Source organism: Mus pahari, chromosome 4, assembly GCF_900095145.1.
Source record: "Mus pahari chromosome 4, PAHARI_EIJ_v1.1, whole genome shotgun sequence".
Taxonomy (NCBI): domain Eukaryota; kingdom Metazoa; phylum Chordata; class Mammalia; order Rodentia; family Muridae; genus Mus; species Mus pahari.
Genome location: NC_034593.1, coordinates 44,529,749 through 44,542,107, shown reverse-complemented (window position 1 = coordinate 44,542,107; position 12,359 = coordinate 44,529,749). Strand labels below are relative to the sequence as shown.

General features: G+C 42.5%; 1 protein-coding gene across 2 annotated transcripts in view; it reads right to left on the bottom strand.

Annotated features, from left to right (window-relative positions):
* Window positions 1-12,050, bottom strand: part of Naa15 (N(alpha)-acetyltransferase 15, NatA auxiliary subunit) — a 59,662-nt gene extending 47,612 nt beyond the window's left edge. For both annotated transcript variants that reach the window (XM_021195407.2, XM_021195408.2), the window contains exon 1: window positions 11,697-12,050. In XM_021195407.2, the coding sequence (XP_021051066.1) occupies window positions 11,697-11,750 (54 nt within the window). In that variant the 5' untranslated portion in view covers window positions 11,751-12,050. The remainder of the gene's footprint in view (window positions 1-11,696) is intronic.
* Between the last annotated feature and the right edge of the window lie 309 nt (window positions 12,051-12,359).

The window sequence follows — 12,359 nt, the reverse complement described above, 5'->3', positions numbered from 1 at the left end:
AGGGTTTCTCTGTGTAGTCCTGGCTGTCCTGGAACTCACTCTGTAGACCAGGCTGGCCTCGAACTCAGAAATCCGCCTGCCTCTGCCTCCCAAGCGCTGGGATTAAAGGCGTGCGCCACCACTCCCGGCACAGTATTTGAAATGCAAATGAAGAAAATACCTAATAGAAAAATTGGAAAAAAAAAAGCATCTTAATCACTGAACTATCTCTCTAACCAGCACATGTCTTCATTTTTATTAAAGTCTCATTTTGCTGTTTTGTTGGGGATTTGATTTCGGGAATAGGGTCTTTCTATGTAGCCCAGGCTAGTCTAGAACTTGGCTTCCAGAGTGGATTGCTGAGATTACACACATGCACCACTTTGCTTATTATCTTTGTGATGCTGTGCTAAGCCTAGGCCCATTTGCCCCATATGCTATACATTTAGGTTTTTGTTTTTGTTTTTGGTTTTGGTTTTTGGTTTTTTCGAGACAGGGTTTCTCTGTGTAGCCTTGGCTATCCTGGAACTCACTTTGTAGACCAGGCTGGCCTCGAACTCAGAAATCCGCCTACCTCTGCCTCCCGAGTGCTGGGATTAAAGGCGTGCGCCACCATGCCCGGCTCGAATTCTTACTCTTAACACTGAATTACATCCCTATGCATTGGGTTTTGAGACAGGATCTTACAAAGTAACTTAGAACGACTTTAAACTATCCCAGGGTGATGACCTGCAACCCTAAATCCTTCTTCCACTTCCCAGAATGCCCTGACTCTGTCTACAATTGGCTTAAACTTTTTTCCCTCTTTATAGAATTTCAACTTTAATGCAAGTTTATATGAGAAGCTAAGTATGCTTAGAGTTTAGATATCTAAGTATACACTTTCTATTCCAGGGAAATCCCTAAAAGCCAAGATCACAACCAAGGAATGAAGTTCCCTCCACATCCTAATATGCACATTGAGAACTGTCATTCTCAAATCCTCTCTCATTTATTAACAGCAGAACTACAAAATGACATTCTTTTAAGAATAAACTTTGCTGGGGCTGGAGAGATGGCTCAGTGGTTAAGAGCACTGGCTGCTCTTCCAGGGGTCCTGAGTTCAAATCCCAGCAACCACATGGTGGCTCAAAACTGTCTGCAATTCCATTTCCAGGGAACCTGACACCCTCAAACACCAATGCACATAAAATAAAAGTAAATAAAAATTTAAAAAATAAATAAATAAATAAACTTTGCTAATGGTTTTCTCTCATCAACATGAGACTGTCTGAGCCAGGGTACGGTAGATGCCTTTAATCCCAGTACTTGGGAAGCAGAAGCAGGAGGTATCTCTGTGAATTTGAGGCCAGCCTGGTCTACTGAGCAAGTTCCAGGACAGCCAGGACTACACAGAGAAACCCTATCTCAAAAAGCCCAAATATTTAAAAAACTAAAAACAAAAACCCCACCCTAGCATATCTGAATATATTCATGGTTATATTATACATAATGGCCCCACTCTAGCTGTGTAAAAATCACTTAAGAGCTTTATAAACACCAAAGACGTCTTACACTTTAAAGCCGTTCTCAGCCTTCCTAATGCGGCAACCCTTTAGTACTCCAACCCTAAAATTATCTTCATTGCTACTTCTTAACTGTAATTCTGCTACTGTTAGGAATGGCAAGGTAAACGTCTGTGTTTTCCAATGGTCTTAGTCACACCTTTCAAAGGGTCATTCAACCTTCCAAGGAATCGGGACCCACAGATTGAGAACCACTGCTTTAAAGACTAATTCAGCAGGTACCTGACAACTTTTAATTCTAGCAATTTCTTCTCCAATGCCAAAACAAGCAAAATGAAAGGTCAAAATTTTCCTTTTATCATGCTTCTATAACAAGAGGCCAAGCAAATGAACTAATACCATGATTCATTCATAAATACAATTTCCAAGGTCTTACCAAACAACATAAACTCTGCCTAATATCCTACAATTACCCTGTATAATAATAATACAGTCTACACCATCAAGGGCCCAGCTCAACTTTCTCCAAAAATATTCATATAAACACATAACCCAAAGAGCGATCTCTCTTGTTTTGTAATTGCTATTTTAATACTTGTTTTATGCAACAAATGTTTATCTAGCTTCTACTGTAGCACATTACCCAATATGGACACAGCAATTAACAAAACAAAGTCCCATCATAAAACACACATTTTAATTGCAGAAGCTCTGTGATAAATATGTGGCTAAGTGTACCTATCAAATGGTCATAAATTATATTGGAGAAGAATAAAACCAGGAAGGAAGAAAGAAATAGGTTGAGAAATATTCCTGATCAAAGGTTTGACCAACATTTAGAAGACTCCACCTACATACGGGCCCCAAAAGAAATGTTAGGTGACGTTTCCTGGAAGAGAACATTCCTAACACATGCTCCCTCATGAACTTTTTATGTCCAAACACACTTTTATGAATTTAAAAAAAATACATATTTGAATCACTCCTCTATCACTCAGAAGCAGAAATATTAAAGCCAGTAAGATAGCACACTAAAGAGAATAATCCAGACGAGGTCATCTGGTCAGCAGCACTGCAGTCCTCCAATCCTGCAGGGTGCCAACTGTTCCTCTCTGGAAAACTCTAGTCAGTGTTTCACAATGGCTGGGATGGCAGTTTTATTATCAAATAATCAATCTATGTGAGCCCCACAAATGACCCTAGACTATATGGCTTTGTAATACCTACAGAACGAAATGGTAAGTTCAGTTCCTATAAAGCTTTTGTCTCTTTTGTAATACGGCATTATCTATTAAGGTGGTATACACCTTACCCAGCACCAGGAAGGCAGAGGCAAGTGGAGTTCCAGAACAACCAGGGCTACACAGAGAAACCTATTTCAGAAAAAAGAAAACAGAAAAAAAAAAGAAAACAGAAAAAAAAAAAACAAAAAACTAAACTGTAGTTTTTTTTTTCCTATCCTCCTCAAATAACCAAATGTTTGTATGTGTTAACCTGTCTTGCCCAAAATCAATTTATTTCCTGTATAGAAGTATTTTGCCTGCATGTATCTATGTATATACACCTCATTGAGTGTCTGGTACCCACCAGATCAAAAGATAACAAATTAAGGATGGTCATGAGCCAACAAGTAGATGCTGGGAGCTGAATCCAGGTCCCTGCAAGAGAAACAAGTACTCTTAACTGATTAGGCATCTCTCCAGTCCAAAGAGATCACTTTTTAAAAATTTAGTCAAACAATATAGCATTTTTCAATATATGTATGCTTTATCAATTTAAATGAAAATATAACAAAATTGTTCCTTTATACCACATCTCATTCCAAAAAAAAATTTAGAGCAAAAATTTTAAAGCAAATAATGACAACTATATTAACAAAAGATTTTTATTTCTTAATCAATTTTTTATATTTATAAAATTTAGGGTTGGAGAGATGTTTCACTGTTAGAGATGGTTAAGAGCACTGACTGTTCTCCAGAAGTCCTGAGTTCAATTCCCAGCAACCACATGGTGGCTCACACCCATCTGTAAAGGGATCATCAGATGCCTTCTCCTGGTGTGTCTGAATACAGCTACAATGCACTTATATACATAAAATAAATAATTATTTTTAATTATTTTTATATTAAAATATGATTTATATTATACCAAAACTGCATTTAGTAATCTGTTCCTTTTGTTTTTGTTGGTGGTGATGTTTGTTTGTGGCTGGCCTGGAGCTCACTATGCAGACAAGGCTGGCCTCCAACTCAGAGATATATGCCTACCTCTGCCTCCTGAGTGCTAGACTAAAAGCCTGACCAATCTTTGTTTTACTCCTTGAGACAGGTCTTATGTTGCCCAGGCCAGCCTTGACAGAATTCACTCTGAAGCAAGCAGTCCTTGAACTTGCTAGCCTCCTGCCTCAGCTTTCCTATTGCTAGAATTACAGAAGTAATACTAGATGTCGCTAAGGTTATAAGCCTGCACTACCAGGCCCAGATACTGTTTTCACATATTTACAGAAAAGAGAGATACTTCAACACACAGACAACATAAAATATCCAAATCAGTAACTGGTACATCCTTCAATTCAAATAGTTGTGTGTTGGAAATATTCAAAAATCCCCCCTACTAGATATTTTGCTAGATAACTGCTAGATAATTAACTGCTGCCAACCAAAGCTGTATTGCTGTTCTACACAATACTGGAAGTTATTCCTCCAACTGTCCCTTGACTCAATAACCATCTCCTCTTTTTCCTCCCCAAAACTCTGTTGTACTCTTTTTTTCTTGCTTTATGGACAGGGTCTCACTAGGTAAGACAGCTCAGTTGTGCTAGAATTTATAATTATCCACCCTGTTTTCCTAGTGTTCCAACAGGCCTGAGTCAAGCCGGTATAGTCTTAAGGGGGGGGGGGGAATCGAAAAGATTTGCTAGCCCAGCTCTTTATCACTAAGCTACACTCTCAGCCTAAAATTAATGTACAGAAGGTGACCTTATAGTAGTAGGTAAAATTTCATTTCTATTTTTTATAGTTTAATCCACACTTTTTTTTTACATTTTAAATATATTTATTTTGTGTGTGTTTGCACACTACCATAGCACACATGTGAAAGTCAGAGGACAAGTTATTAGAATCTATTCTCTCCTTTCACCATGTGTGTCCTGGGAATCAAACGCTGATCATCAAATCTGGCACCTTTACCTACTAAACCATCTCACTGGCCTAAACCACACCATCTTAAACTTGTCCCAACCCTTTAAGACGCTAACTTAAGTGTCTTTAGCTATAACTGACCCTTGAGAGTTGGAAAACAATTTAAAATGTAGCAACAATAAAATGTCTTGGTGATGGAGAGATAAGTGGTCCAGCAGTTAAGAGCACTTACTTGTAGCTCTTACATAAGACCTGCCTGGGTTCAATTCTCAGAATCCATATGGTAGCTCACAACCATCAATAATACCAGTTCCAGGGAGTCGCTCAGGCCCAGACTTGATGCATATACATGCATGCCAGCAAAACATTAACACACATAAAATAAAAATAAAGTAAAAAATTTTTCTGAATGTGCAAGAAGTAAAAACTAATTCATAATCAAACATGTAATCCAAGGTATTTCTTGCAAAGTTCACCTACATCATGTTCTACAGTTCACTGCAGCAGCCTTGGCTCCAAACACACAGCATGTGCCCACTGTGCTGCATGTACCATCAAGCTGCATAATACCAACTAGCACTGCCTGGTACACTCCATCTAAGATTCACTAGTTACAACTATTGAGTTGCTGGTTTGGTTTTACAATTTAAAAAATCATTTAATGACCTTTTTTTTTTTGGGGGGGGGGGTTCAAGACAGGGTTTCTCTGTATAGTCCTGGCTGTCCTGGAACTCACTCTGTAGACCAGGCTGGCCTCGAAAACTCAGAAATCCACCTGCCTCTGCCTCCCTAGTGCTGGGATTAAAGGCGTGCACCACCACGTCCAGCTAATTTGATGACTTTTGACTTGAGATTAGGACAACTCTGAAAAACACTAAAGGTACTCAATATTCTGCAGTAGCAAATATTCAGTAGAGACTTAATTCTGCATGTAAAAATAAATAAGCCCATACAACTCACTAGTGTCCTGTCTAATTTCATTTCCTATTGTTGTAATAAAACATGACAGATGTAACTTGGGAGAGAGAAAAGGGTTTATTTTAGCTCACACTTCCAGGTTACAGTGCTAACTGTAGAGAAGTCTTGACAAGAGGAACTTGAGAGCTGCCTTAGAAAGGGTTTCATTGCTGTGATAAAACACCATGACCAGAAGCAACCTGAGGAGAAAAGGGTTTATTTCATCTTTCTTCCCTGAATGATGTAAAGTCTAGTTCCTCATTCCTAGCTCTAGCTGTAAACCTTACTTTACTTCAGTCTGTTTATTTAATAAAAATATCTGCATGGTACCAGCAGGATAGCTCAGTAGGTAAAGATGCCTGCTGCCCAGCCTGGTGAACTGAGTTTGATCCCCAGTACCCACGTGGTGAAAGCAGAGAACAACTACCACAAACTGGCTCTGATCACCACACATCCCACTGCAGCAGTATGCATGTGCATGCATGAGCAAGTGCACGTGTGCACACACACACACACACACACACACACACACACTAAACTAAACGTCCTCCTTTTGGGGCAGAGAGATGGCTCAATGTGGTTAAGAGCACTCACTGGTTTCTCTTCCAGGAAAGTCAGGTTCTATTCCCAGCACCTACATGGTGGCTCTCACAGCTGTCTATGACTCCAGGATATGAACCCTTCACACAGAAATATTTTGTCCTAAGTTCAACCAACTGCCAGGACTAAAATTCAAATAATAACAGTAGTTAAGTATTCCCAACTTGGGTTTTATTTTCTCCTAACTCACATTAGTAGATAAAGAGTTAAAGAAAAGGATGCAGCAATGTAACAACCAGCATGCTGATATCTGATTGCAGGCATTAAGGACATTCCACTTTCCAAGTGAGCTGAACGGTATAGGTATGAGTTTCAAGAACACCTTTCCTACCCTAAACCCTAGATCCCAAGAAAGCGAGCTAAAGCTGGGTGGTGGAACACACCTTTGATCCCAGCACTCCTGAGACAGAAGCAAACAGATCTCTGAATCAAAGCCAGACTGGACTTCAGAAAGAGTTCCAGGACAGCCAGGGCCACACAGAGAAACCATGTCTCAAAACACTGAGGGGGGGTGGCTGGAGAGCGGAGAGGGGTGGGAGAGGGGCGGCAGGGTAAAGCTCTGAGCAACTCTCAAACTATCTGGATGAACAAATAGCACCAAAGGTATGTATGCAGAAACCACAATTTCCTAATTACTTAATCTTGTAAATATATTAAAACCATGTGAAAGTTTAAAAGGAAAGACTAGCAAGCAATCAAGCAAATCTCATACAACACAATTATCTATTTATTTGTAAGATCACATTTACCTTCTTTTTTTATTGTTTTGTTTTTTGTTTGTTTGTTTGTTTGTTTTTCCAGACAGGGTTTATCTATATAGCCCTGACTGTCCTGGAACTCACTCTGTAAACTGGCCTCTAATGCAGAAGTCTACCTGCCTCTGCCTCCCAAGTGCTGGGATTAAAGGCATGTGCCTGGCATACCTTCTTTTAAAAAAAAAAAAAAAAAAATTTACCGTCTTTCCCATAAATGAACTAGAGACAAATATTTTGCAGATATTTTTTATCAATTTATTACAATGCTTATTCAGAAAACTCAATCCTGTGCAGGAAAGGAGGGGGCAAATATGCAGCAAACATTACTGTAGGTATCAAAACGAGCTAAACTAAGTCAGACAAATGCACTTGTAGAAATTACAAAATTTTGCTGGGCGTGGTGGCACACGCCTTTAATCCCAGCACTAGGGAGGCAGAGGCAGGCGGATTCCTGAGTTCGAGGCCAGCCTGGTCTACAGAGTGAGTTCCAGGACAGCCAGGGCTACACAGAGAAACCCTGTTTCGAAAAACCAAAAAAAAAAAAAAAAAAAAAAAGAAAAGAAAAGAAAAGAAAAAAAAAATTACAAATTTTTGCAAAGTGATACTTAACCAGGTTTCCATACTGAGCCAGAGGGCTGGAAAAATGACTCAGTGGTTAAAAGCACTTGCTGCTCACTCTTCCAGAGGACCTGGGTTCGATTCCCTGCACCCACATGTTGGTCTGTAACCCTAATCACAGGAAATCCACTGCAAGTATGTGGAACACAAAACACTTAGAAACATCTCATCATTCTGAAATTGAGGCTAAAAGTTCCTGTGAAGTACAAACTGATCCTATGTAAGTAAGTTTACTAAGAGAGCAGGACAAAAGGAGTGCTACTGTCCCCAGCCTACCCACACTTAGTTTTAGCACTGGAGAATGCCCAACTTTTCCTTTACCAGACCAGAAAAAAAGGTGGGGAAAAGCTTAAAAATCAAGTGGTAAACAATTTGAGTCCATTCTGGTCTATACAGTGAGTTGCAGGACAATCAAAACTATGTGAGAGACATGATCTCTACCCCTACCCCTGTCTCAAAAAAGAAAAAGAAAAGAAAAAGCAACAGAGCTAACACAATAAAAATTGTAACAGATGCAATTTTGAAACAAAACTATTACTTTGCTTGGTAACATTTTCTTCATTCCTAATTCAGTCAACAATAAAAACATTGTATCTCCTTTTCTTCCATTTAATGATTTACACACTTTTCTTGTTTATGTCTTATCACAATAAACCCTTTAGTGGGCTAGCAAATTGGCTCAGTGTATAAAGGTGCTTCCCCTCTAAAGACCTGAGTTTAATCTCTGAGACCTACATGGTAGAAAGACAACCAATTCCTGAAACTGTTCTCTAGCCTCCACATATGAGCCTTGGCAGGAAGGCATCTACAACATTCACAAACACATCCATGTTCCATTAATAAAATGCTTAAAAATAATAAATCCTTTTTGCACTGTGATTTTAGCAATGAAACTAAATGTTTTTATCCCATCACGACCAAGAATCATTATTCTATAAATGGTGTACCAACCCTGCTAAATCTATAATGCAAATATTATTTTTCAATAAAATAGAACAGACTACTGATACAAGTGAAAACTTGGGTGAGCCACAAGGAAATTCTGCACAGAAGAAATGTCAATCTATAAGTTCTATACTTTATGATTCTCTTTAGTAGATATCCTTATTAAATTACATAAATAGGAGGCACATTAGTCATGGTTGCTGGAAGGTGAGAGTAGAGAGGATGGGAAGAACATAGGTGGATGTAGTTCTAAAGGGTAGCACAGGGCTCCTCTGTGTTTCCACAGACTGTCTTATATCTTGACTATAGGGACAGAACCTACTTGTGTAATAGCACTGTAGAGAACTAAACACACAACTACAAGTAAAACTTGGGAAATACTAGTAAAATTGGTAAACACTAATAATGTTACAATCAACTATAAAATTGTAAGATACTAATTTGGAAAAGTATACAAAGAATATGTTTTATTTCTCACACTGTATGTAACTTTATGGCTCTCTCAAAATAAAAAAAAAGTGATATTTTTTTCTTTTCTTTTCTTTTTTTTAGGAGAGAGAATATATGCAACTCAGTGGTAGAGAATAATAGTTACCTAGCAATGTTCAAAGCCCTGGAGTCAATTTCAGCATGAGCATATACACAGGCACACAGTGGACTCTGCTCAGCACAGTGGCTCACTAGAAGCCTGAGGTAGGTGGAATACCAACCAAGAACTGGGGCCAGCCTGAACTACAGAGTAAAACCTTGTCTCAAAAGAGAAAAACCAAACAATAAAATGGTGTCATTAACAGTTGGAAAACTTGAATATTAGGAAAAAGAAACTGTTAATGATATTACAACTATACAAGGCGATGTCTCTATTTCTAAGGGTGAAGCATAGGCTGCGGCTTTCCTTTGTTTCAGATAAGTATATTTTTGGGACTCTTGATTTTTCAGCTCCCCTCCTCCAGGCAATATAATCACAGAGTTGGAAGCATATCTCTGCTTGTATTTAGCACAACCTTCAGCATTATAAGGGAGAATAAGAGGGAAAAGGGGGAGCAAAGGGACCAGATGGGTAAGCGCTGAAAGAAAACTATGCTATATAGTTCTACCTACACATCACTTAGTCTTAAAATACTTGGATATAACTCAGATGGAAGACCTGCTTCACATGCTAAAGCCCTGGTGAGATCTCCAGCACAGAAATAATAACAGCAACTGGTCTTTGACTGGTGAGATGCTCAGTGAGAAGAGGGGAAAAAAAAAGCACTGGCTGCAAAATCTATTCCTATTTTGTTTTTTGTTTTTGTTTTTTAAGACAGGGTCTCACTGTATATCTGACTTTCCAGGATCTCCGTATCAGAGCCAGCTGGCCTCGAACTCACAAATATCGCCTGCCTCCACCTCCCAAGTGTTGGGATTAAAGGCAGACAATATTAACCTGGCTTTTGCTGCCAAATCTGTTGGCCTGAGTTTAATCTCAGGCACTCCCACATGGTGGAAGAGAACCAACTCTTGGAAGTTACCCTCTGACCTCACCACACATAAATAAAAAAATAAAATCATTCTAGACCTATGTCACAAGAAGTGTGTAGTAGTTCCCATCTGTAATCCCACCACTTGGGATGCTGAGGCAGAAAAACTGCCAAGAGTTCCAGTCCAGCCTGGCTACAGAAAGCGAGATCTGTCTCAGAACACTAAAAACAAAAACTATGCTACAAATACACTTAAAGACTTCTAAAGGCCTGAAAATAAAACACCATTAAGTAATATGGGAAGTGACTGTCTAATATGTTTTTCTACACAAACTGATTACATGGATATTTCTGTAAAACCAATTACCTCAATATAAATGGTTATTTAGGATTTATTTATGTATTTTATGTATATAAGTGCTCTATTCCCTGAATGTCTTACACACCAGAAGAGGGCATCAGATTCCACTATAGATGGTTGAGAGCCACCATGTGGTTGCTGGGAACTGAACTCAGGACCGGTGGAAGAACAGCCAATGACTGCTTTTATCCACTGAGCCATCTCTCTGGCCCATAACTAGCAAATAAAAAAAAAAAAAATCTAATCTCCTTATTTCCTTGTCAAACAAATGAATTGTAACCACAATCAAAAAGGCTAACACACACACATGCTCCAAAATTCAAGTCAAGTTTGGCGAATACAGTTAATTCTTTCACACACACAAAAGTTTGTATAAAAGAAGCTACCCTCACACTAACAACCAAAAGTGCTACAATGTATTAATGACAGCGCCGATACAGCAGGGCAGAGTTAACAATGTAAACAGATTCAAGCCAATACCCTGGCAAGTATCACTGCGTGCATTTGTCTGCACACTGCAAACATCTGAAGCACCCGGAATGAGTTTGAGATAGCGTCCACAAGATCCACCTTTTAGACACTTCTATTATCTCCTGCTAAGTTTTTGCACCGCTGCTTTTAAAACTTCAGAGTAAGGGGTGGAGGGGGCGTCTGTACTGAAACTTCCTACCGGACCGCCCCTCGAAATGAGTCCCACCTCCCGGAGAAGGGTGACGGGGTGGGGCCGTTTTGCTCTCCGACTAACAAACAAATGCTGCCTTTCCCACTCCCCAAAAGAGGCCGAGGGGCTGCAGGTTCAAGTGTGCGAGTGCCCGGATGGAGGTGACAGAGTAGCCTCCGCTTCGACCCGGGTCCATCCTTCCGAGTCCGACAGTGACCCCGGGCCCGGGCGGGGACAGGTGAATCCCAGGTGGGGAGGAAGAGGGAGGGACGAGGCCGGAGAGGGAGAAGCGCGTTCAAGCAATGAATGAGTCCCTGCCTCGGCCACACCACCTGTTCCTTCCGAGGATGCCACCCCGACCGGCCGGCACGATCCCGGTCCCGCGACTGCCGCCCCGCCGCCCCGCTCCAGGCCAGGCTGCTCCTCCCTTCGTTCCACGAGGGGAAACGGCAGCCGAGCCGTGCGGATGCCGGGGAGTCGGGGCCTAGTCCGGAACCGAGGCCTCCGAAGCCCCGCGGGCGGGCGGGCCGCGGCGCGCGGACGGAGGTGGGGGCGCTCCCGGGGCGGGAGCCGCGAGTGCGGCCCGCCGAGGTGGGGTCCCCGCGGGGTGGCCCGGTGCCCGCCCGCCCGCCCGCTCGCCCGCCCGGGCTCGGGGCTGACAGGCCCGGCTCGCGGCGACACCATCGCCGGCGCCCGCTCGCCGCCTCACACTCACCAAGATGCGCTTGAAGAGCGCGTTCTCCTTGGGCGGGAGGCTCACGGCCGGCATGGTTCCGGCTCCTCCCGCGGCTCCCGCCACCGCCCGGCTCGCTCAGTCCGTGCGTCCGCCCGCCGCCGCCACCGCCGTGCCCGAGCTCACTTCAGCCTGGAAGCCTCCGCTCCGCCGCCACTAGGCCTCCGGGGTCGCCGCGCCCGCGCTGGCCTGACACTCCCTTCGCCTCCTCTTTCCTTTTTTTTTCTTTTTTCTTTTTTTTTTCTTCCCCCTCTCCTCCTCTTCCCCCTGTCTCACTTACCGCCGCCGCCACCTCCCCCTCCCGGGGCTCCGTCGGCGGTTCACGTGGTAACTGAAAAGACCGACAGAGGCAGCCAAAATGGCGGACTCGGAGGGCTTTCCCACCCGGGTCACACCTCCCAGCGCGCAGGCGCGGTGACCCGCTCTTCCCCACCCTCGATGCCCCCGGAGCCTGCCGGGAACGCGGAGGCCGGGCTGGGCCTGCGGAGCCGCCGATTGCAGGGTTGGCTCTGCCGGTCCTGCCAGGGCCGTGTGCCTGGGAGGGCGGCCAACGACGCTTCCGCCGCCGCCTCCTCTCTGGAAACAGCCTTTCTGCCCCTTCTCGCTAGACCGGCCTGCCTTTCTCTCGGTGGGGTAGACTCACCC